This window comes from Canis lupus, chromosome 32 (genome assembly GCF_048164855.1).
Source record: "Canis lupus baileyi chromosome 32, mCanLup2.hap1, whole genome shotgun sequence".
Classification (NCBI taxonomy): Eukaryota; Metazoa; Chordata; class Mammalia; order Carnivora; family Canidae; genus Canis; species Canis lupus.
Genome location: NC_132869.1, coordinates 38915800 through 38943169, shown reverse-complemented (window position 1 = coordinate 38943169; position 27370 = coordinate 38915800). Strand labels below are relative to the sequence as shown.

At 33.6% G+C, this 27370-nt stretch overlaps 1 protein-coding gene across 12 annotated transcripts in view; it reads left to right on the top strand.

The window, feature by feature from the left end:
• MYO9A (myosin IXA) overlaps nucleotides 1-27370 on the top strand; it is a 263388-nt gene that overhangs the window by 142563 nt on the left and 93455 nt on the right. For all 12 annotated transcript variants that reach the window (XM_072809461.1, XM_072809467.1, XM_072809468.1 and 9 more), the window contains 5 exons: nucleotides 5794-5869; nucleotides 15891-16034; nucleotides 17610-17649; nucleotides 23542-23664; nucleotides 26699-26779. In XM_072809461.1, the coding sequence (XP_072665562.1) occupies nucleotides 5794-5869; nucleotides 15891-16034; nucleotides 17610-17649; nucleotides 23542-23664; nucleotides 26699-26779 (464 nt within the window). The remainder of the gene's footprint in view (nucleotides 1-5793; nucleotides 5870-15890; nucleotides 16035-17609; nucleotides 17650-23541; nucleotides 23665-26698; nucleotides 26780-27370) is intronic.

The window sequence follows — 27370 nt, the reverse complement described above, 5'->3', positions numbered from 1 at the left end:
AGAAGAGAGTATATATGACTTCCAAAACAAAAGAAACCAAAATATAAAGGAAATAATTCAGTAGAAGTCTGGATAAAAGCATATAATAATTAGGGAGATACAAGGCATAAAATAAGTCAGAAAAACGAAGAACAACAGTAATACCAGTAAATTAAAATGAACCAAATGAAATAGTTAAATAACAAGTCATGCAATTAAGAAAAAGAAAACTTAGTTGTGAGATGTTTATAAGAGAAAATCCTAAATCATATGAACACAAAAGATTCAAAATAAAATATTAGAATACAGCTGTATCAGAAAATTGATTCTTGTTCTCTTAAATGTTTTCCCACTTCCTATAGTCAACTCTTAAGATTTCTGTTACTATAAATTAGTTTTGCCTTTTCTAAAAATTTTACAGAAATGGAATCATACAGTATGTATTCTTTTGTGTTCTGATTCTCTTAGGCAATATGATAAATACACCCATGTTATGTTGTTTCATATACAGTTAGTTTGTTGCTGAGTTATTATGTATATAAAAACAATTGTGTGTACAACTTTGTGTTTATCATTTGTTTCTTGATGGATATAAGGGTTAAATATACTGCTTTCAGCTATTGTGAGAAGCCCCGCTATAAACATTCTTGTTTATGTCATTTTGTGTACATATGTTTTCATTCCTCAGGTAAAACTTATGGTTGGTTATAATGTCATAAGGTAGACATGTTTAATGTCATTAGGAACTATCAAATTTTGGTACTTTACAGATATTTTATTTTCTTTTGACTTACATTATTTGTGATGATAAACTCAGATGTAATCCCATTATACTTCTTTCATATCTAGTGTACCTTTTTTCCTCTGGCTGCTAGACATTTTCTCGTTGTTTTTTGGTTTTCAGTAATTTATGATGTTCCTAGATATGATTTATATTTATCCTTTTTGGGATTTGCTGTACCTTTTGACCTGTGCTTCAGTTGTCTTTCATCAAATTTAGGAAATTTTTGGCTGACATTGTTTCAGAAACTTTTTCTGTTGCAGTTTCTTTTATTTCTAGATGTCAGTTAAATGTTTTTAGAATATTTGATCTGTCTCAATTCCTCATACTCTGCTCATTTTTCTCTTATTTTTGTTCTTTCATTCTTCAGATTAGATAATTTTTATTTATTGATTTCAAGTTCATTGTGCTGTTCAAAGTCTTCTTTTAAATCCATAGAATGAATATAGAATGAATTTTTTTTTAAGATTTTACTTATTTATTCATGAGGGACAGAGAGAAGGCAGAGACCTAGGCAGAGGGAGAAGCAGGCTCCTCTCAGGGAGCCTGATGGTGGGACTTGATCCCGGACTCTGGGATCACACCCTGAGCTGAAGGCAGACGCTCAACCACTGAGCCACCCAGGCGTCCCTAGAATGAATTCTATTTCAGTTTTAGTTCCAGAATATCCATTTGGTTCCTTTTTACAGTTCCTGTTTTCCTTTAAGTTTTGCTGTCTGTTAACTCGTAAGACCATCTTCTACTTTAAGTCATTGACCATTATGATGCCTATTTTAAAGGTATGTATGTATGTATTTAGTTAAAAGGTTTTTAAATGCTCATCCTAGCAAGTGGGGCATGATGGAATTTGAAGCTGTTGGAATGAGATCAGGAGAGAGTGCACAGGCCTTCATTTTCTGAGTGATCAGTTGCTAACGTTCAGCATATTTATTATTCCTTATGCCCTCTGAATATTTAAAATATTTAATAATTGATGTTGAAAATCACACAGAAGGAAATAAGGAGGTCAGATAATATGCATAAAAGAACCACCCTCAAAGAAACACCCTGTTGTGTTTGCAGGGAAAATACTCCCAAGGAGAAGAAAATTTCCCGTGAGTACTTTATAGTATAGAAGAATTTAAGAATTTGAATCCAGTAAAGCAGTAGCACAAATTCAAGACAATAAAATATTAGAATGATTTTGAAAAGAGGTATAGAACTATCAAAGCATGCAGAAGCATAAAACTACATTTGTATGACCTCAAAATATAGTGGAAAATAGCTGAAGATTGAATTGCTAATATTGATGAAAGGTCTGAGATGATTTCGTTTCAATACACAGAAGAAAAGAATAGATATGGAGGATAGAAAATGATAATTTGTCATAGGGATAATTGGTGCTCATAACTAAGGAACTGATTAAATAAAACAAAAACAATGAATTCAGTATATAAGAAAATAAAGTTCTAACTGAATTAGTTGATCATAAGATATTTTCAGTAACAGTTTACTGGAAATTCTCCTGGGAATTTAATTAGGAGTGGAATTACTGGGTTTACTTTTTTGATAATATATGCCAAAGTACTTTCCAAAGTGACTGTATTGCTTCACATTGCAGCAGTGTACAAAAGGTTTCAATTTTTTTTCTTGTCTGTGGCAACACTTTTATCTGTCTTTCTGATTATAGCCATCCTGGTGGGGATAAAGTGGTATCTTATTATAGTTTTGATTTTCATTTCTTTGATGACTAATGATGTTAAGCATCATTTCATAAACTTACTAATGATTTGCATATCTTCTTTGGAAAAATATCTATTCATATCCTTTGTTCATTTTTAAATTGGGTTGTCTTTATTATTCAGTTATAAGAGTTCTTTTTATTGTCTGGATTCAAGTTTCTTATCAGATAGTTGAGTAACAAACTTTTTTTTTTTTTAGCATTCTGTGGGTTGTCTTTTTACTTTCTTGATCTGTTGTCCTTTGAAGCACAGTAGTTTTAAATTTTGAGAATGTCCACTTTATACATTTTTTTTGGTTGCTTATGCTTTTGGTAACATATCTAAGTAATTTTATTGCCTAATTCAATGTCATAAAGATTTACTCCTATATTTTCTTTTGAGAATTTTATAAATTCAGCACTTACTTTGATTTTTGGTCCAATTTCATTCTTTTAAATGGGGATATATCTAGTTTTTCCAGCACCATTAGTTATAAAGATTATTCTTTTCTCATTGCATTGTCTTTTTTTTTAATTGGAGTTCAATTTGCCAACATATAGCATATCACCCAGTGCTCATCCCATCAAGTGCCCTCCTCAGTGCCCATCACCCAGTCACCCCCAGCCTCCGCCCACCTCCCTTTCCACCACCTCTTGTTCATTTCCCAGAGTTAGGAGTCTCTCATGTTCTGTCTCCTTTTCTGATATTTCCCACTCATTTTTCTCCTTTCCCCTTTATTCCCTTTCACTATTTTTTATATTCCCCAAATGAATGAGACCATATAATGTTTGTCCTTCTCCGATTGACTTACTTCACTCAGCATAATACCCTCCAGTTCCATCCACGTTGAAGCAAATGGTGGGTATTTGTCGTTTCTAATGGCTGAGTAATATTCCATTGTATACATAAACCACATCTTCTTTATCCATTCATCTTTCGATGGACACCGAGGCTCCTTCCACAGTTTGGCTATTGTGGACGGACATTGCTGCTCTAAACATCGGGGTGCAGGTGTCCCGGCGTTTCATTGGATCTGTATCTTTGGGGTAAATCCCCAGCAGTGCAATTGCTGGGTCATAGGGCAGATCTATTTTTAACTCTTGGAGGAAACTCTGCACAGTTTTCCAGAGTGTCTGCACCAGTTCACATTCCCACCAACAGTGCAAGAGGGTTCCCCTTTCTCCACATCCTCGCCAACATTTGTTGTTTCCTGCCTTGTTAATTTTCCCCATTCTCACTGGTGTGAGGTGGGATCTCATTGTGGTTTTGATTTGTATTTCCCTGATGGCAAGTGATGCGGAGCATTTTCTCATGTGCTTGTTGGCCATGTCTGTGTCTTCCTCTCTGAGATTTCTGTTCATGTCTTTTGCCCATTTCATGATTGGATTGTTTCTTTGCTGTTGAGTTGAATAAGTTCTTTATAGATCTTGGATACTAGCCCTTTATCTGATATGTTATTTGCAAATATCTTCTCCCATTCTGTAGGTTGTCTTTTAGTTTTGTTGACTGTTTCTTTTGCTGTACAAAAGCTTCTTACCTTGATGAAGTCCCAGTAGTTCATTTTTGTTTTTGTTTCTCTTGCCTTCATTAATGTATCTTGCAAGAAGTTGCTGTGGCCAAGTTCAAAAAGGGTGTTGCCTGTGTTCTCCTCTAGGTCTGATGGAATCTTGTCTCACATTTAGATCTTTCATCCATTTTGAGTTTATCTTTGTGTATGGTGTAAGAGAATGGTCTAGTTTCATTCTTCTGCATGTGGCTGTCCAATTTTCCCAGCACCATTTATTGAAGAGACTGTCCTATTTCCAGTGGATAGTCTTTCCTCCTTTGTCGAATATTAGTTGACCATAAAGTTGAGAGTCCACTTCTGGATTCTCTGTTCTGTTCCATTGTTCATTGCATTGCCTTGACATCTTTGTCAAAATTCATTAGATCATAAATGTAAAGGTCTATTCAGTATTCTGAATTCCTTTCCATTGATTTGTCTTTCTTTATGAGAATACCATACTGTCTCAATTACTCTATCTTTGTAATATGTTTCAAATTCAGGAATGTTTCAAATTCAGGAAGCGTGAGTCCTCCAATCTGTTCTTCTTTTTCAATACTGTTAGGGCTATTCTGGATCCTCTGCATTGCCATATTAATTTTAGGATGAGTTTATTCATTTCTGTAAAAAATCAATGCTGCAATTTTAATAGAGGTTGCATGGATATATAGATAAATTTAGAGAGCATCACTATCTTGACAGTAATTAAGTTTTCCAATTCATAAGTATGGATGTCATTCCATTTATTTAGGTTTCTTTTAATGATGTTTTGTGATTTTCAGTGTAAACATTTTATACTTTTTAAAGTTTATTCTTTTTGTATTATTTTGATGTTATTAATGGAATTGTTTCTGATTTTCTTTTCTGATTATTACTATTGAATAGAAATACAATTGGTTTTTAAATATTGATCTTATATCTTATAATTGTGCTGAACTCTTTTATTAGTCCTACTAGTTTTTTATGGGTTACTTAGGATTTCCTACCTACAAGATTGTTATCTTGAATACTTTCACTTCCTTTCCAGTGTGTCTTACATATATTAAATGTTTGTATGCGTGTGTTATGAAAATTCATGGCCTTATGTGTATAGAGAGCTTCAGTGTTTATCATATGATTTAAAGTAAATTATAGGGAACCCTGGGTGGCGCGGCGGTTTAGCGCCTGCCTTTGGCCCAGGGCGCGATCCTGGAGACCTGGGATCAAATCCCACGTCGGGCTCCCAGTGCATGGAGCCTGCTCTGCCTATGTCTCTGCCTCTCTCTGTGTGTGTGTGACTATCATAAATAAATAAAAATTAAAAAAAAATAAAGTAAATTATAACTTAAGAAATACTGGTAATGCTTAATAGGACATAATTTGTTGTTTTTGATTCTCAGTGTCTATATGTAATATTAATTGACCTCTGAAATCTATAGCTCATGTCAGCAGTATAACTATTGCTGAAAAATGATGCAAAGGAATCATTAGGAATTCTTTGAATCATTATTTAAAATAATGAGCTTATACATTTCTAGACCTTCAGCCTAGTTATCCTTCATTTTCTGTTAATATTTAAATGAGAGAAGAAATATAATTTATTATTTAATTCCCTAGTTGGGTTCATTGTTGCCTAAGTCAAATTAGTAAGTAATAATCATGTCACTTGGTTCATATTATTTAGGTATTTATGATATGCTTAGCAAATATTTACTGTTGAAATACATTAATTCTATTTGTCCTTAGAAAAATTGTTTCATGTTTAGTTTCTTTTAGCATTGATTTGAAAATGTCTGCTTTTTATATATTAGGTATAGCCCGGAAAAATCCCAGAACACCTCTTTCTGATCTCCAGAGCATGAATACTCTAAATGAAAAAAACCAACAGTAAGTAATTTTGGTTTATGTTTTCAAGGAAGTATAGAAGAAATAATTCTTATAAATACTTTTGTGGCTTAAAAATATGAAGAAAATCAGGCCTAAGTTTTTTTGTTTCTTGAAGCTCTTATAAATACTGTAACAAGGTTTGAAATTGGACTAAATGTGCATGTAACTAGTCACAGTTACACTATTTGCAGCAGCATTAACCTATAGTAAGAGGTAAGACTGAGGAATGTGAAATGGTACATAATAAGTTTGATATACATATTTAATGGGAAGCTCCTTTTCAGTCTTTATACATTTATGTAGCATTGGATAGAATATAAAAATACCTATGTACATTAGGAAGCATACCAACAAAATGAACCTACCACCCACGTTCAGAACCGGAAGATTATTAGTATTACTGCAATCACCTTTATATTACTTTCTAATCACTCCCTTCCCCTCTTCCCTCAGGTGACTGCTATCCAGAATTTTCTGTTTATCATTACTGTGCTCTTAAAAATGTTTTACAGTAAATGTATGTTTTTTCTAAGCAATAATTTGTTTGGCTTTGCTAGTTTTTGAGTTTTACAAAAATACTGGTACATAGTATGCTGTCTTCTATGACTTCTTTTCTCTTCAACTATTCACTTAAGATTTATCCAACTTCTTGCATTGTAGTTTATTCTTTTTAGTTGCTGTATAATATTACATGTTATGGGGGGTGGGGAGTTATGGTTTAATAGATACGAATTTTCAATTGGACTAAAACTGGAGATGGATACTCGTGCTGGGTGCAGAGCAATGTGAATGTACTCAATGCCAGTTTACTCAGTATACATTGAAAATAATAAAATGAGAGAGAACGGATTGGTGGTTGCTCAAGGCTAGGATAAGATGTGGGCAAAATAGGTGACAGTGGTCAAAAGATGCAAATTCCCAGTTATAAATAAGTTCTGGGAAAATAACAGGTAGTATAGTGACCACAGTTAAATGATACTGAATTGTATATTTGAAAGTTGCTAAGAGAGTAGATCTTAAAAGTTCTCATCACAGAAAAAAATTTGTAACTGGGTGTCGTGATAAATACTAACTATACTTATTCTGATACTCATTTTGCTGTATATATAAATATTCAGTTGTTATATTGCATACCTGAAACTGATCAAATGTTATGTGTCAGTTATTTCTCAGTAAAGAAGAAAAAATGGTAAGTTTTATGTTACAGTTTTTTCTTTTTTAGATTTTATTTATTTGAGAGAGAGAGGGAGCACAAGCAGGGGAAGGGACAGAGGGACAAGCAGACTCCTGCTAAGCGCAGAGCCAACCCAAAGCTCGATTCCAGGACCCTGAGATTGTGACCTGAGCCAAAGTCAGATACTTAACCAACAGGGCCACCCAGGTGCCCCATTATGTATTTTTTTTTTATCACAACAAAATGACTGTATGGCATTAATATACTGTAATTGATTTGTCCATCAGTGGATATATGGGTGGTTCTTTTACTATTATAAATGGTGCTACTTTATTTTTATTTTTATTTTTTTAAAGATTTTATTTATTTATGAGAGACACAGAGGGAGATAGAGAGGCAGAGACACAGGCAGAGGGAGAAGCAGGCCCCGTGCAGGGGGCCCGACGCAGGACTCGATTCCGCGTTGTCTAGAATCGGGCCCTGGGCCAAAAGAGGCGCTAAACCCCTGAGCCACCCGGGCTGCCCAAATGGTGCTATTTTAAACATGTTCATACCAATCTTCTGGTTCACCTATTATTACATCTCTGGGATATGTACTTAGTAGTAGAGCTGTTAGTTCAGTAGGATATGTGCATTTTTTTTTTAAAGATCTTATTTATTTATTCATGAGAAACACAGAGAGAGGTGGCAGAGAAACAGGCAGAGGGAGAAGCAGGCTCCATGCAGGGAACCCGATGTGGGATTCGATCCCGGGACCCCAGGATCATGCCCTGAGCTGAAGGCAGACGGTTAACTGCTGAGCCACCCAGGTGTTCCCTGCATGTTAGTTTTATAAGATAATCCCAAATTGTTTTCCAAGGTAGTTGTACTAATGTACAGTAACGATGGCAGCTCAAAGTTCCCTTTGTTTCATTCCTTGCCAACACAACTGATTATCAGACTTCTCAACTTTGGATAATCTGGTGGTTACAAAATGGTATCTTACTATTTATATTTTGAAATGTTTGTTTGCCTGTATTTCTTTTTAAAAAGTATTCTTTATAAATTTTATGTACTGGTTCCATTTCAGTTGTGTTTCAAATATGTTCTCCCAATTTGTAGCTTATCATTATACTTTGTTTCTTGGTGCCCTTTGGTGAACAAAAAACTCTTAAATTTAACGTAAACATAGTTTTGTCTCTGATTTGTCCATTTCACAGCTTATTTTAAAAATCGTTCCATAGTCCCGGATCATTCAGCCAGATTTTCCTCTGAGATTTTCTGATGTTTATCACCATTTCAACCACAAGCTTTGTCAGTTGGCTGAATTTCCTCTGATTTAAACAGATGCGCCTTGAATTAGTTTTATTTTCCCGTACAAATCTCTCCTAGCATTTTTTGATCTGTACTAGCCTGGGTTTGTTACATTGATACCTTCCTTTACCTTTATATTAGATATCGTTTTTGTCATTCTTTTGCATCAATTTTTTTCTACCATTTCTTCTTTTATGTCTACTTTGTAAACTGTTATGGAGCATATCCTCTAGTAGCTCCATGAGAAAATATGTATGAGAGGAAAATATTTTGGTTCCTCCATAACTAAACATGGTTTTTGTTCTGACCTCACACATTGATAATTTGCCTGTGTATAGAACTCTTGGTCAGAAGAATTTTTCTTCAGAATTTTGACATTGCTACATTGCATTTTAGTTCTAGCTTGCTGATTTCTAGGCCTTGTTTTATTTATTTTTTTAAAAGATTTTATTTATTCATGAGAGTCACAGAGAGAGAGAGAGAGAGAGAGAGAGAAAGAGAGAGAGAGAGAGAGAGGCAGAGACACAGGCAGAGGGAGAAGCAGGCTCCATGCAAGGAGCCCGACATGGGACTCGATCCCTGGTTTCCAGGATCACACCCTGGGCTGAAGGTGGCGCTAAACTGCTGAGCCACCCAGGCTGCCCTGAGCCCTAGTTTTAAATAGCTTTATTGAGATAACAATTTACATCCCACAGAGTTTCAGTCATTTAAAATACATAGTTTAGTGAGGTTTGGTGTATTTAAGAGTTGGCTAATCATCCCAAAATCGAATAGCATTTTAATCACTCCAAAAAGAAACTTCCTACTTAATTATTTTCTCTCCATTTCTCATATTCTTGCCAATTTTTATCTCTATAGATGTACCTATTCTGGAATTTAGTATTAATAGAGTCTTATAATATGTGGCCTTTTGTGTGATACTTCTTTCCCTGAGCATAATGTTTTCTTTTTTTTTTTTTAATTTTATTTATTCACTCATGAGAGATAGAGAGAGAGAGAGAGAGAGAGAGAGGGAGGGACAGAGACACAGGCAGAGGGAGAAGCAGGCTCCATACAGGGAGCCCAATGCGGGACTCTCACACCCTGAGCCCAAGGCAGAAGCTAAACCGCTGAGCCACCCAGGGATCCCCGAGCATAACGTTTTCAAGGGTAATCCACATTGTAGCATTTACCAGTACTTAATTCTTTTTTGTAGCTGAAGGACATTCCATTGTATGTCCATTTTTTTTTTATGCATTATCAGTTGACGAAGACTCAAGTTTTCCCCTTTTGGCTATTAAGAATAATCTGCTGTGAACATTCACATACAAGTGTTGGTGTGGACCTGTTTTTGATTCTTTTGACTGTATTTAGGAATGAAATTCCTGGGTCAAATCTCTGTGTTTTGTTTAGCATTTTGAGAAATTTCCAAACAATTTTTCAAAGTGGCTGTGACATTTTACATTCCCACTGATAGTAGATAAGGGTTCCATTTTCTCTTTTGCCAATATCTGTTATTGGCTATCCTTTCGATTTTAGGTATGTTAATAATGGATGTGAAGTAGTACCTTGTGGTTTTTGTGGGTTTTTTTTTTTCCCCCGTTGTGGTTTTGATATGGATTTCCCCAGTGCCTACAGATGTGCTGCATCTTTTCATGTGCTTATTGATTATTTGCACTTCTTTGGTGATTCACATACCTTTGGTGATTTATATATCTTCTTTGAATAAGGGTTTCCTTTGCTCATGAAATATTTAGGGGGGCATGTATTCTTCTTTCCATGTATGTATATAAATATTGTCCTAAAACCATAAACCATATTGTATTTAAATTTAATAATATGTTAACATATTTTTTGCAACTAAATATCCTATAATATGATTTTTTAAAAGATTCATTTATTTGAGGGAGAGAGAGAGAGAGAGAGTAGGGGGAAGGGCAGAGGGAAAGAATCTCAAGCAGACTCTCCACTCAGCACAGAGCTGAGGACTCCTATCTCATGACCCTGAGCCAAAATCAAGAGTCAGATGCTCAATCAACTGAGCTACCCGGGTGCCTCTACAACATTTTTATGACCTCATAGACGTTTTATTTTTTAAACCTCATAGACTTTCAGTGGATGATTGTAACATAATTTATTTTACCTATTTCCAATTACTAGTTATTTAGGTTGTTTTCTAACTTTTTTATATTGACGAAAATTTTTGTAGTTAAGTTTTTGCATGTTTATTTTTTATCTTCTGTACTTCTTAATTAAAAGCTTGACCAGAAAGACAGAAGAAAGTTACTGTAAAATTATAAAGATATTGTCCAGGCTATCGAAAAAGTATTATAGTTTAAAAAGGAATGAATGGAAAAATATTTTAAGGTTACATTCCATTTTTCAAAAGCAGGAAGTTTCAAAAATAGTACAAAGGAAAAAATAGTTTATAAAGTCCTGTGTACCTACTTTTCACTTAGTTTCCCTAAGTGACATCTTATATAGTGATAGTACATCATCAAACCCAGGAAATTTACATTGTCACATTAATATTAACTAGACTGCAGTTTTCACCATTTTTAGAAGTCTGCAAGTGTTTCTGTGTATAGATTTTTGCAGCTGTACCCCATGTATACATTTGTGTAACATAAATGCCACAGTCAAGATGCAAAACTCTTTGATCATCACAAAAGAATTCATTCATTCTACCTATTTGTATTTATCCCTCTCATCCCCTGTCCCTATCCTATCCTGTAGCAACCACTATGTTCTTCATTTTTTTAGTTTTGTTATTTTGATAATGTCATATAAATAGAATCATGTAGGATGGAACTGTTCGGAAGAAAATATTTTCCTCTTCTTATGTTCAGTAGCTGGGAGCCTGTGGCTTAAACTTACGAAAGCTTAACAGGAGTAAAAACACATAATTTTTATTAATATTTTATGTGCATGAGTATTCACAGAAAAGAAGTGAAACTGAAAGAAGTGGTGTCACACTTGGGGCTTATATACCCTTTTTGATAAAGGAAAGAGGGTTTGTTTGGGCTTTAAGGGATGGTAAAATATGGGGAAGTGACTAGGGAATATATGGGGAAACTAATGGAAGATCAGGGTTATTTTAGAAAGGTTTATTTAAGCAAACTCATCTCAGTTCGTACTCTGTTATCTCAGGTGATAAAATATGTTCTCCTTTTCCTAATGTGGGGGAGAGGTGGGCACTTTCACAAAGGGAAATTTATGCCCTGCTTTTAGCGGTTTATGGAGAAGGGAGAGAACTGACTCTTCCTATATCTGTTGATTCTTAGTTCTCGTATGTGAAAGTAGCATAATTTGGGGTGACATGTCCTAATCTCCTTCCTAACTTTGAGATTAGTTCTTTTCACTAAACATGGTACTTAATTCATTAGGTTATTAAATATATCAGAAAAAAATATATCAGTAGTTCATTTCCTTTTATTTCTGAGTAATGTATTTTTAGTTGGGTTGTCTTATTATTGAATTGCTAAGAGTTACTTATATATTCTAGATCTGGGTCCCTTAGCAGATATATGACTTGAAAATATTTTACTTTAGTCTGGGAATTGTCTTTTCACTTTTCTTTTCCTTTTTTTTTTAGAATTAATTAAATAATCTATATCGATCTATAGATATCTATATATAGATATCTATATCCCTGTGAGGAGCCTGATGTGGGACTCAATTCCAGGACCCCGAGATCACGCCCTGAGCCAAAGACAGATGCTCAACCACTAAGCCACTCAGGCATCCCTCTTTTCACTTTTCTTTTTTTTTTTTTTTAAAGATTTTATTTATTTATTTATGAGAGACAGAGAGAGAGGGGCAGAGACACAGGCAGAGGGAGAAGCAGGCTCCATGCAGGGAGCCCGATGTGGGACTTGATCCCGGGATTCTAGGATCACACCCTGGGCTGAAGGCGGTGCTAAACCGCTGAGCCACCAGGGCTGCCCTCTTTTCACTTTTCTTATGGTGGTGTTTGAAGTGTGAAGTTTTTAATTTTGAAGAAGTCTAACTTACCTATTTTTCATTTTTGTTATACTTTTATATTTAAGAAATCATTACCCAAGCCTATGTCACAATGGCTTATTCCCTGTGTTTTCTTCTTTTAAGAGTTTTATGGTTTTAGCTTTTAAGTTTTTATCTATGATTGATTTTGAGTTGATTTTGTATGTGCTGAGAGATTCAACTTCCTTCTTTTGCATGTGGATATCCAGTCACCTCCACATCATTTATTTTTATTTTTATTTTTTTTTTAATTTTTATTTATTTATGATAGTCACAGAGAGAGAGAGGCGCAGAGACACAGGCAGAGGGAGAAGCAGGCTCCATGCACCGGGAGCCCGATGTGGGATTCGATCCCGGGCCTCCAGGATCGCGCCCTGGGCCAAAGGCAGGCGCCACACCACTGCGCCACCCAGGGATCCCACCTCCACATCATTTATTGAAAATACTGTTTTTTCCCTGTTGAATTGTCTTGATACCTTTATCAGAACTAAATTGACCAGAAGTGTCAATTGAAGAAGTGTTTATTTCTGGATTCTCAACTTTATTCTATTGACATATGTCTTTCTTTACGCTGGTACCGTATTGTCTTTGTAGCAGGTTTACAAATCAGAAGCTGTGATTCTTTCAACTTTGTTCTTTTAACATTGTTTTGGCTATTCTGGGTTCTTTGCATTTCCATATGCATTTTAGAATTATCTTGTTATTTTTTGCAAAAAATGAAGCTATTGTTTTGCTAGAGTTTGTGTTGAATCTATAAATTTGGGGAATACTGTCATGGAATAGCTTTCATTCTTCTAACAATATTTTTTTTGTATAAATCTTATACTTCTTTTGTTAAATTTATTCATAAATATTTTTCATGCTATTATGATTTTTTTTGCTTTCATAATCAGTTCTTTGCTATTATATAGGGAAATAATTGAATTTTTAAACTTTATATTTAATTCACTAGTTCTAATAATTTTTAATAGATTCCTTAAAATTTTCTATCTGTAAGATCATGTCATGCGTGAATAAATATAAATTCACTTTTTTCTTTCCGATTTGGATATCCGTTTTTTTTAACTTTTTTTTCTTATTGCCCTGGCTAGAAGTTTCGGTACAAGGTTGAATAAGAGTGGCTAGAGCTCACATCCTTGTCTTATTCCTGCTATTAATGGGAAATCTTCCAGTTTTTTTTTTTTTTATCATTAAGCATGGTTTTGTGATATTAACCATAGGTTTGTTTTTTTATAGATAACCTTTTCCTAATTCTTGAGCCTTTGTATGTGATATCTTTTCTAAGTACCAGAATCTTGTAGGATCTGTCTAGAAACTCTTCTGTTGGGTCTTGAGTCTACTTGACCTACTTTGTTATGATTTTTCATCTTGTTTTGTTTTACTTTATAAGAAATCATCTCTCCTACTTCATCTCTAAATCTGTTACTAGTGAAAAATCTTGAAGTCATCCTTAATTTCCATTTCTTAATTTCTCATGCATTCTCCATTCAGTCCATCAGCAAGTTTCATTGGTAGTATTGTAAAATGATACCCAGAATCTCACTATTTCTTACTCCTTCCACTGCTGTTGCCCTGGTATGGATTACTGTAATAGCCTCCTAAAATAATCTCCCCCCCCCCTTTTGTCCTTGAGCCCTCAGTTTTCCAGATTGTTATTTTAATACAGTGTGAAAATGGTTTGAGATTATTTTCATAATAAAAAGCTGAGTCATGTCAGTGTTTTGCTGAAAGTCTTCTTTGTCATTCTTTCTCATTCCCATAAAAGCTAAAAATTCTTACATTCCTTGGAGGGTATATGTAACATGGCTTCCTCTTCCCTCTCTGACTTGGTCTACCGTTTTTTCCTGTTCACTCCAGCCTTGCTGGTTTATTTAATATATCTCAGACTCATCAACAAAATTCCTGCGTCCTGAACTCTTCTGAGTAGAATGTTCTTCTTCCAGATAACTAACTGTTTGATTTGTTTTTTATTTTCTTTACATCACTGTTTAAATGGAGGCCTCTCATGAGGCCTCTCCTGACTTCCCTATTAAAGAGACTAGCATCATGGCATTATTTTTCTTCTATGTTTAAAATTTCTCCTTATCACCTATTATCTTACATACAATGTATTTCTTATGTGTTTATTGTTTGTTTTCTTCCATTTGAATTTAAGTAATGTGAAGATGCTAGAAAAACATTGGCACTAGTTGATGTTCAGTATTTTAAATGAATGAATATATCCTACTGCATTTTCATTGGTGTTACATTTTTAATTTTTAGGAGCTTTTTGTGACTGGTTTCTCAGTTTTTAAATTTTCATAGCATCTTATTCTATGGATGTAATATTTTCTATTTTCTGTAAAAATATTACTGATAGCTTTAAAAAATCTTTTTTTACTTAAAGTTGTTTATGTCATGATTGTTTTGGTCTCTGTTTCATGCTAGAGCCTTTCCTCAGATGTCTGCTGAACCTTGGTCAACTGTTCATATTCACTATTCAAATACTGAAAGGCTAACTGGAACCTGATTAATTGGGTGTATTGTCAATGTCTAGGATATATCAGTATCCTTGGGTCTTTCCTTTTGGGATGCTCATATTCCACACAAAGTTTATTCTACTTTTCTTCCTAGAGGATATAGTCCCAGCTGCCAGCATTTTAGAACCAATGGAGTAAGAGAACTGACAGATAGAGGAGGGATGGTCAGCTGGCTGCATGGAGTTCTAACTGTGTTTAACTGACTTTAAACTAATGCTCTTGTTCATAACCCATCTTTGCCACCATTTTCACGGATACTTGGTACCACCAATTTTGGAGTTTTGTAAATACGGATGCTTCTCAGTCTTCCCCACAGCCAATTTGCTTTCTATATTCATCTGCTTTCCATATTTCAAAACTGTTACTATTATCTCTTAGTATATTTTGCTTGTGCTTATTACTTCAAAAAATTAGTTTATTAACATTTTTGCAGGTTTCTGAAGGAATCCAAATATGTGGCCAATTTGCTATCTTTACCTGGAAAGCCCCCTATTAACTCTTCATATTGTGATCACTGATAATTTTATCTGTTTTGTTCACTCCTCTATCTCCAGTGGCTAGAATAGTGCTCAACCTATAGAAGATGCTTAGTAAGTTGGTGAATATGTGTGTAGTAAGTGAGTGTGTGAATAAGACCTCTGAGGAAGAAATTAAATAGTCCATAGAATGGGACAGTCTATTAGGATTGTAAATTCTTTCAGGAGTATTTGGAAGTTCTAAAATCTAACAAAGACGAAAACCATCACATTATGTATAATGCATAATATTATATACTGATTGTAAATAGTTTAACAGATTTAAAGATACTAGCTGTATTATGTGCTCATCTGTGTGCACATTGTATTTGAATGTGCCAGAATCCATAGAAATTCTTTGTTCTGAACAAGGAAAAGGTTAGTCTAGATTGATTGGTAATCTCTGATAAAAATCATTTTCTGCTTTTTTCCTAAATTTTGACTTTAAAGTTTTAAATTTTACTTATTTAAGCAATTTGGAGAATGTTAGATATGTCTCAATTAACTAAAGCAAATTATACTGTATTTAAATTTTACAGAGATACATTTGATATTGGATGGAATGGAAGAACTGGGATTCGTCAGAGCAGACTTTCAAGTGGCACCTCCTTGCTTGATAAAGACGGGATATTTGCTAATTCAGCTAGTAGCAAACTGTTGGAGAGAGCCCATGGAATTCTTATGTTAGTATTGATCAAAAATATGGATTGCTATTTAAGACTGGTTTAAGATTTCTGGCTGAGAAAGAAGAGGGGTGATGGTGAATCATTATTTTCATGAGTGAAATTTTGAATGAAATAAGTGAATCAAAAGTAGTATTCAGAGCTGTGGATCTCATGGATTAAGAAGCAGGTGGTTTGTTTGTTGGTTTTCATCTCACCAGGAGAATCATGGTTGGATGTTGGAGATTATTATTACTCTTTGACAGACCCTACATCCAAATAGAGAAAAAACTGTTAGCTCGTTTTAGATTCCCAGTCTTGAACCTCAGTTTAATTAAAATTGAAGGATTTTATTTTATTTTATTTTATTTTTTTAAAAATTTTTATTTATTTATGATAGTCACACACAGAGAGAGAGAGAGAGAGAGAGAGAGGCAGAGACACAGGCAGAGGGAAAAGCAGGCTCCATGCACTGGGAGCCCGACGTGGGATTCGATCCTGGGTCTCCAGGATCGCGCCCTGGGCCAAAGGCAGGCACTAAACCACTGCGCCACCCAGGGATCCCAAAATTGAAGGATTTTAATTTTGTCAGTCCTAACAAATTGGGCGGTAAAGTCCCCTGGGACTGTATATAGTGATATATAAACTTTATCCAGCCTGCCATTCCTCATTTCCTGATTATAGGATTGGTGTGAAGGCATAGATGGAACTATGCATGGTGGACTAGTAAAAAGTTCTTAGCTCCCTGTATCCACATATTTCAGACACTATTTCAAAGCATATGTTTGGGTCACTAGCTAAATGTAAGACTGAATTGGATTTTTTAATTCCTGTTTAAGTCTGTGCTTAACAGTGCTAATAGGTTCAATATACATAAGTCTTAGTATACTTCAGAATTGCAAATTAACGCATCTAACCCTCATAACAACTTTAAGAGGTTGGTGCTATTATCATCCTCATTTTACATTATTTTACATTCTACATTATTTTATATTATCATATTAATGAAACCAAGACTTAGAGAAGTTAAAAAATCCTACCCTAGTAGGATTTAGATTTAGGTAGAGTTTAGATTCAAGCTCAGTCAGATCTTTCTGACCCCCCAGCTTATGTTCATAAACTTTGGACATTATTCCTTTTCTTTCTTTATCCATTAAAAAAAAAGTTTGATATAAATATAAGGAAGAAAAAAAAGAGCACAAGACAATTTTTAATTTCCAAAAGGGGAAAGTCATAAAGTTTTTAAGAAATACAAAATTTCTATAGGTATAAGAAAGTGGAATCCTTTTAATGTCCAAAAGAAAATGAAATTTTAGGTTTGAATGTATATAGCATTGCATTACGGATTACCAGGCTTAAATCTGTTTATACCAATATTAAAGAGCAAACATCTCTTTTTTTGTTCTCTTTTCCTTGCTTATTTTTCATTCCCAAAGGTGCCTGCTTACTTGAATCAGTCAGTGTTTTCATATAGAAGACCTATATCTTGGAAATGGTTATATAATCTGTGTTTTAGTAGAGCTTTTAAAATCATTCACTTGTACAGTAGTTTTTTCTAATATTTTCTCATTTTTCAAATGTAATATGTCTCTATAGGAGAAACAAAAATTTCAAGTCCAAGCCTGGCCTTCCAAAGGTGAGTATTCTAAAAACTTTTTCTATTGGTGCCCTTTACCATAATTATTTTTTCTTTATTACTCATGCAAACAGTCTATATAAATAAGATTAATTTTGCGTAATCAGTTAAATCCATTTTAGAAATAAACTGGATGTTAAGCAGGTTTAATGGTTCTGGTAAATATTTGTGATATATCTCATATTCTAGTTTTTGAAAAGCTTCTGAATTATAAATGTTAATTTTAATTGAGTAATTGTATCTTTACATAAGATCTTTTCATTTATCCTTAAGCCAGATTATGGTCAAATTTTGATTTTTACTTGAATTTAAATAATTTCTATTTAGTGCTTATCTAACTTATTATCATTAGCACTAGTTAGCCAAGTTTTTCTGTAAAGGTCCAGATAGGCTTGCAGGCCTCTAGTCTCTGTTAACTACTTAGCTGTGCTATTGTAGCATAAATGCTGCTATAGATGATATGTAATTGAATAAGTATGACTATATTTCAGTAAAAATTGTATTTTTAGATGCTGAAATTTCAATTTCATATTATTTTTCACATGTCATTGAACACTATTTTAATCTTTTCAACTGTATAAACCATATGAAAACAGTGGATAGGATTTGGCCCATGCTCTAATTTGCCTGCTCTGATCTATGTAGTTTATATATACTAAGATGGCATTCCAAAAATATTTATTGAATTTACTAAAAGAAGAAAAATATTACTGTTCCTTTCTCTTATACCCTTCCAAAGAAGGAATCCTATCATTTGTAACCTTCTTGATGAATTCCAGAATTTAAAAAACTGAGAAAGAGCTGTTTATTCTCATAATTCTCTGGTTCACAAAACAAAACAAAACAAAATACGAGGTTATTATTTCTGCTACCTAAGAAAATGTAATGCACAGCATATGTGGTTTCTGGTAGTGGTAAATATTGTTTTAAACCACAAAGCACAAAGAAAATTTATGTTAAGTGGTTTGTAATTATATTATTATCATGAAAGATTTTTATGTAGAGAAAAGGGATACCACTTTCATTATCAAACATCTTATCTTTTCATTTCTATTTTCTTTTTTCCTTCATTGTCTCTTTAGTCTTAGAGGTTTGGGTTTTTGTTTCAAGTTTTTATTTAAATTTTGGTTAGCTAACGTGTAGTGTAATATTGATTTCAGGAGTAGAAATTAGTGATTCATCACTTACACAGAACACCCAAGCTCATCACAAGTGCCCTCCTTAATACCCATAATCCATTCAGCCCATACCATACCCATCTCCCTCCATCAACCCTCAACTTATTCTCTGTAGTTAATAGTCTCTTATGGTTTCCCTCTCCTCCCTCTTTTTTCTTCTTCCCCTTTATTTATCTGTTTTATTTCTTAAATTACACATATTAATGAAATCCTGTGGTATTTGTCTTATTTTGCCTAGTGTAATACACTCTAGCTCTATCCATGTTGTTGCAAATGGCAAGATATTGTTCTCTTTTATGGCCGAGTAATATCATTGTGTGTGTGTGTGTGTGTGTGTGTATGCACACACGTATCACATCTTTTTGAGTCATTCATCACTGGGTCTAGCTATTTGCAACATTGTTTTCTAGTCTCTTCAAATGAATAACTTCTCTATAAACTTCATATGGTTTAAAAATACTCATATTGGCCTGAAGTAAAAAATTCCATTCAATTATCAGTCACAGGAATCCCATCTATTTCTCTGTTTATTTCTTTTTATTGATTTATAGTTAATACACAGTGTTGTATTAGTTTCAGGTGAACAACATGTTGATTTATTGATTTTATACATTACTCAGTGCCCACCACCTGTCACCAACTACTTCATTACAGTATTATTGACTGTATTCCCTTTGCTGTACTTTTCATCTGTGTAACTTTTTAATTTTATAACTGGAAGTTTGTATTTCTTAATCCCCTTCATCTGTTTCACCCCTCCCCTCTGGCAGCTATCACTCTTTTTCTGTATGAGTCCGTTTGTTCATTCATTTGCTTTGTTTTGTTTTCTGTATTCCACATTTAAGCAAAATCATATGGTATTTGTCTTTGTCTTACTTTGCTTAGCATAATACCCTTTAAATCTATCCATGTCACAAATGGTAAGATCTCATTCTTTTTATGGCTAAGTATTAGTTCCATTGTGTATATGTTTGTGTTTGAATGTATACACCCCACATCTTCCATTAAACTGTTGATTGACACTGGAATTGCTCCCATTATCTTGGCTATTGTAAATAATGTTGCAGTAAACATAGGGGTACATATATCTCTCTGAATTAGTGTTTTTGTTTTCTTTGGCTAAATAACCAGTAGTAGAATTATTGGATTGTAATGGTATTTATTTTTAATTTTTTGAGGAACCTCCATACTGTTTTTCATGGTGGCTGTACCAATTTAGATTCCCTCCAAAAGTGCATGATGGTTCCTTTTTCTTCATATCCTCACCAACACTTGTTATTTCTTGTCTTTCTGATGCTAGCCATTCTGATAGGTATAAGGTAGTATTTCATCATGCTTTTGATTTGTATTTTCCTGATGATGAGTGTTGTTGAGCATCTTTTCATATGTCTGTTGAACATCTGTATGTCTTCTTTGGAAAATATCTCTGGTTCTCTACCAATTTTTTAATTGGATCTTTTTTATTAATCCCTTATTGGATATGTCATTTGCAAATATCTTCTCCCATTTACTTTGTTGCCTTTTCATTTTGTTGAAGGTTTCCTTTGCTGTGCAAAAGCTTTTTATTTTGATGTAGTCCCAATAGTTTATTTTTGCTTTTGTTTCCCTTGCCTAGAAAAATGTTGCTAAGGCTGATGTTCAGAGGGACTACTGCTTATGTTTTTTCTTCTAGGATTTTTATGGTTTCAGGTCTTACATTTAAGTCTTTAATCCAGTTTGAGTTTATTTTTGAGTATGGTGTGAGAAAGTGGTCCAGTTTTATTCTTTTACATGTAGCTGTTCAGCTTTCCCATACCATTTATTGAAGAGATGGTCTTTTCCCCATTTTATATTCTTGTCTCCTTTGTCACAGATTGACCATGTAGGTGTGAGTTTATTTCTGGACTCTCTATTCTGTTCCATTGACTTGTGTCTATTTTTGTGCCAGCACCATAGTTTTGATTAGTGCAGCTTGGGTAGTGTATCTTGAAATCTGGGATTATGATAACTCCGATTTTGTTCTTCATTTTTCAAGATTGCTTTGGCTATTTGTGGTCTTTCGTGGTCCCATACAAATTTTAAGATTATTTGTTCTACTTCTGTGAAAAATACTATTGATATTTTGATAGGGATTGCATTGAATCTGTAGATTGCTTTGGGTAGTATGGGCATTTTAACAGTATTAATTCTTCCAATTCATGAGCATGGAATATATTTACATTCATTTGTGTCATTTTCAGTTTCTTTCATCAGTGTATTTTAGTTTTCAGAGAATGGGTCTTTCACCTTGGTTAAGTTTATTCGAAAGTATTTTATTCTGTTTGGTGTAAATGGACTTGTTCTCTAAATTTCTCTTTTTTCTATTCGTATAGAAACAACTGATTTCTGTGTATTAATTTTGTATTCTATTGCTACTGAATTCATTTATTAGTTCTAGTAGTTTTTTATTAGAGTCTTTAGAGTTTTCTGTGTATAATATTATGTTATCTGCAAATAGTATCAGTTTAACTTCCTCTTTACCAATGTAGATGCCTCTTATATTTTGTTGTCTGATTGCTGGGGCTAGGACTTTCAGTACTACGTTGAATAAAAGTGACAAGAGGACGCAGTGGACATCCTTGTCTTGTTCTTGATTATATGGGGTATTTTGTTAGTTGTAGTTGCAAATATTTTTCCATGTCAGCAAATACAGGTTACAGTATATTTATGAACTGTATAGTATTTAGTTGTGTGGCTAAATCATACTTAGAAAATAATTCCATATAAACATATCTCTCTTATTTTTCACTATTTTTTGAAGTATGTTGTCAGAAATAACTTTCAGATCTTCTTTGATAATCTCTTTAAGTAAATACCTATAAGAGAATTGTTTATAAGGAAAGTTATACTGATTTGCATTTTTGAGAACAGTACATAAATATTTGTTTCTTTGCAGTCTCGTGAAGACTGTTTTTTTTTTTAAAGACTGGGTTTTGTTAGTCCTTTGTTTGCCAATTTGATATGCAGAAAATCTCTTTATGTTTTAAATATTTTTTTATTTTAGAGAGAAAGAGAAAATAAGTTGGGGGAGAGGCAGGGAGAGGGATATGCAGACTCTCCACGGAGCAGGAAGCCCCAGTGGCAGGCATTGATCCCATGACCCTGAGATAAGGACCTGAGCTGAAGGCAGATGTTTAACTGACTGAGCCACCCAGGTGCCCCAGAAAACCTCTTCAAAAGAAATGTACTTTTCTTTGATCATAAGTCAGGTTGAAGGATTGTCATTTACTATTTGTCATTTATACTTTGAGGATTGCCTGTTTCAGATTTTTTGTTCATTTGTAATTGTGGAATGAGTTTTAGTTCTTATGTACAGATAATAAATCTTTGTCATTGCTGGAAAATTTTTATTTAGTTGCATTTGTATTGTACTTGTCACTTGAAGGTTTATATTTTTAAGTGTTTATATTGTCAAAATTAATATTTCTTTAGACTTTTAAATTTGTCATGTTTTTAATTCAGTTCTGTTCTTCTCATACAATAAAAATTTTAGTACTTTTTGAATAATAGCATATGGTTGTACATATGTATAGATGTATTTTTTCCATGGACAAACTCACTGCCGCAAATATGGTATGGTTTGAAAAATTGTAATTGGTGGGGTGCCCGGGTGGCTCAGTTGGTTAAGCATCTGCCTTCGCTCAGGTCATGACTCCAGAGTCCTAGGATCCAGCCCTCATCAGTTTCCCTGCTCAACAGGGAGCCTGCTTCTCCCTCTCCCTCTGCCTGCCCCTCTCCCTGCTTGTATGCTGTCTTTCTCTCTGTCAAATATACGAATAAAATATTTTTTAAAAATTGGGATTGGCTATAAAAGCTCTCAAATACTTTATTTAAATATCCTACTTTGTATTCTTTAGTTGATTTATGTATAACTCCTGTCTTATTAAGATTAGTAATTAGTATATCAGGATCATGGTTGATAGGGTTGATCTTTTGGTTTTTGTGTATATTTCTGGCCTAACTTCTATAGCCCTAAGATTGAATTTAACTTATTTTCTCTCTGAGTCAGGATTCAGTTACAGATAACAATAATAACTGGATATTTTTAAGTAGAAAAAGACTTAATTCAAAGAGGTACTTACAAAATCATTAGAAGTCTTAGAGTTTCAGAATATTAAAACAGCAGTTTAGAACTGACCCCGGCTGTTAATCAGCTAGGAAGCAGGAAAGTGCCATTCTACTGCTGCTTGTATGCACATACTACCTGTGGTGTGATCCAGTAATCAGGAAGAAGCTGCTATGACAACTGGCTCCAGGGCTTAGGGTGCATTTACAGAGTTGCAGTGACAACACAGATTCCCTATGTTCTGCCTCTCAACTCATAAAGGTAGTACTGGACACTGGGGATCACAGAAAGCTAAGGCACTTTGGTGTACATGCTGGTCAGAAGAAACAGAACTAGTAGTCAGAGTCTCTACTCCAGTATACCTTCCCAGTTTCACATGTGGGAACCTAAATGATAAACTTAAATCACATCCAGACCCAGATGCAAGGCAGTTAGAGAAGTGCAGTTTTCTTTTTAGCTGGAAAGCTTCTGCAGAAAAGAAGGAGGATGAGATGGATGTTGAATATCCAATCTCTCATATTCACCACAGTCATTATACATAGGTAGTAATGAAAACTGGTCTACAATTTTGTTTATCCTGTTCTTCGATTAATTTATATGAAGAATTTTATTTTTCTCACTTCTTTTCAGCACTTACTAGAGGTAAATTCTTTAAAGCACCTGACAAGACTGACGCTACAGGATCGCATTACCAAGTCTCTTCTTCATTTGCACAAGAAGAAAAAACCTCCCAGCATCAGTGCCCAATTTCAGGTTATTTCTTATTTTACCTTTTTATAAATTTTTTTTTTTTTTTTTTTTAGAAAAAAGGAACCTGTTTCATTCAGATTAGCATTGAAAGGTCAAAATGATCTGCAAGATACCAGAATGGAAGGATGATTCATATTACTTAAAAGCCATATTATAATGGTCATTTTGGAGAGGAGTAAAGGGGTGGAAAAAGTCAACTGCCTTTTCTTTTTCATCCTTGTATCTGTGGTAGTGGATATCCCAAAAAGTAATTCATTGTTTTCAGTGTGAGGAGACAGGCAGCAGAAAATTGATGCTATAAACAAAACCAACATTTAAACCCTACTGCCCAGATATAGTCACTGATAATATGTATGGTTTTTTTCTATATATATTATGTATTTTAAACTTCATTCTGCTGCCATCTGTATTTAACTAAATGGGATTGTAGGTTTTTTCTGGTTTTATTTTAGTTTTATACATAGAAATCCATTTCCTTTTATTCTGACTGGGCATATGGCAATAAATACAATCGTAATACATTAAATAACAATTACATAACTGTCCAGCTGACTTTTTATCTCTGAACATATATCTGTGTCTTAAGTTTTCTACAATACCTGCATATTGGTTTTGTAGTCAGAGGAAAAGATGTCTAAAAAGGATTATTTTTTTCAAAGATAGTTTGTATATAGCAGCAGGAAGCAGATTGGTGGTTTTCTGGGACTGTGAGCAGGAGCAGTTATTTCTTTTTCTTTCTTTTTTTTTTTGGAGCATTTATTACTTGCATATATATAGGCAGGAGGGAAATTTCTGGGGTGATGGAAAATTCCTACATCTCACTTGCAGTGGTGTTTGCACAATTATATAAACTTACTAAAAATCAATGATGTGTACACTATATTGGGTACATTTTTACATTATTTAAATTGTATTTCAATAAAATGTTTTAAAAAATTTTTAATAGTGACTATTAAGAGAATGAAAGGGCAAGTTGCAAGGTATTAAGATATATTAACAATACATCTGGAAAAGGACCTTGTATATGGAGTATATGAAAAACCAAAAAAAGAAAGAAAGAAAGAAAGAAAGAAAGAAAGAAAGAAAGAAAGAAAGGAGAAAGAAAGAAAGAAAGAAAGAAAGAAAGAAAGAAAGAAAGAAAGAAAGAAAGAAAGAAAGAAAAAAGAAAAACCACAAATCAGTTTTTAAAAAGACAGATACCCTAATTAAATGGGCATAAGTCTTGAACAGCCAAATTTTGTCTGATATCTAAAGATGTAATCCAGGAGGCTGCTGAGCCTATTAGATACCTGCCCAACATTATTAATCATCAGAGAAATGCAGATTAAGTATACTCTTGCCTGCCTGGCTGAAATGAAAAAGACTGATTATAGAAAGTATTTACAGAGATATGGAGCAACCAGAACTTTTATATACTGCTATTGAAATATAAACTGATTCAGGTATTTGGAAAATAGTTAAAAGATACGTAGAAAAATGTCCATAGCAACTTTATTTATAATAGCCCAACCTGGAACAAATAAATGTCCATCTTAAATGGATTGTTTAATTATGATATCGTCATATAATGGGTCATTACTATAGCACTGAAAATGTACAAAATATTATATGCAACAAATACAAACTAGTACATAGTGTATCTTTGGTTTTTATATGAAGTCATAGAGCAGGCAAAACTAACTTATCATTTTAGAAGTCAGGGTAATAGTTACCCTTGATTCAGATGTGCAGGTAGGTAACTTATGTACAGTGATCTTGCTAAAATTCAACGGGATGGGGTAAAGAGGGCTTTCTGAGGTTCTGGTACTATATTGTTTATTGAGTTGGACTTTGGTTACAAGAGTATGCTCCCTTTGTGAAAATTCATCAGATATACTTATGATTTAAGCATCTTATACTACAATATATACATTTATGACAAAAAAAGAGCACTTAAATAAAAAAAGTTGTATGTTGCTAATAATATGTATCACCATAATAATAGGAATCTATATGGTTGTAAGGCTTCTGAGTTTTACTTGAAGTTATAAAATATTAACTCTGAGTGGACTGTGACAGGTTTATATATCGTAATCCCTAGAGCAGCCACTAAAAAATGCTACGAAGGAATTTAACAGAGAAGCCAACAGATAATTAGAACACTAAAAAACAAAATATGTTATCTGACCTTAAAATGGTTTTAAACCAGAAATCAGTAAATGAAAGAACGATCCCCAGGTATTTGGGGGGGAAAATCTAAATGATATATGAGTCAAAGAGGAAAGAAAGATTTTAAAAATATTGTGAGTGAAAGTAAAATATCAAAGTTTGTGCAGTGTAGCCAAAGCAGTGCTCCAAGGTTCATTGATAACACTAAATGCTTTTAATGAAAGGGAAAAGGTCTCAATAACGTAAGTTTCTATTTTAGGAAACTAGCAAAAGAAAAACATACTAATCTCAAAGCAAGCAGATAGAATGAAATGATAAGGATGAAAACAAATCAGTGAAATTGAAAACAAAAATAATAGGAAAAAATAAAACCAAAAAGCTAGTTCTTTGAAAAGATAAAAAAAAAAATATATAAAAAACCTCTAGCTAGACTAATCAGGAGAAAAAGAAGTAAAGTATAAACTATCAGTATCAGGAATGAAAGTATTCACTAATATGAACACTGAAATTGGAGGGAAATACCAGCTGGTGGATACCCTACTGGATGATTTTCAAAGTTGCTCTAAGAACACATGAGTTTGAATAAATTGTTTCATGAAAAGTGACGAAATGTGAAAAATTTGTTCTAGACTTAGGTTATTTTGTATTATATCTGCAATATTTACTGTTGTCAAACTATCAGTTTTAAGATTAACATCCTTCTCCTTAATTATCCTTAATTTAATCAGTATGCGGATACCCACAATTTGCTTTTCAGAAAGAAAGCTTTTTCTGTGTATAATACCACTTGTTTCAGCATAATTTGCCAACATTGTTGTTTGTATTTATAAATCATTTCCTGCCAGTTTGGAATGGGAGAAAATGCTAATTATATTGTTTTGTATTGCAGGCCTCATTAAGCAAGCTGATGGAGACACTTGGTCAAGCAGAACCCTATTTTGTAAAATGCATTCGCTCTAATGCCGAAAAGGTAAGAATGTCCTGTAAATTGAGAGCTTCTAGCTCAGTTTGCTTCAAATCAGGCTTTACATTTTTTTAAAAAGCGGAGGGGAAGAGATTATAGCAAATAATCTCTTAAAGGAAAACATTATTCTATATTTTCTGAAGATACTCTTCTAACTTCTATACTTACCTGCCTGTTTGATATGTATATGGGCTTGATTTAGTGTTTCCTAGAATCTGAGAAACAAATATGTTAATGAAATTCCATCATAAAAAAGAGTTTTATGTAGCTTTTGTTACCTTGAGATTTAATCTTGTTTACATATAAGCTATCATTCTTAGAATTTTATTAGCATTTTTTTATGCTTAGAGCTTTTTGCCTCTGTTAAATAAGTAATGTGGACATTCTTGATTCCTTCCTGTTTTCTATGGCAGGTCTCCTAATTAGAGCTTTGCAAAATATATCTAATAAGTCTAAATATCTATCATGTTTATATTCATTATAGGAAAAAATAGTTCCCACCCTGAACCTCTAAAATGTATAGTTCTGTAATACTGTAAATGCATAGTATGAATTATGTTCAGCTTTCTTAATTTTTAGGAAGCAGTCTTCAACTCT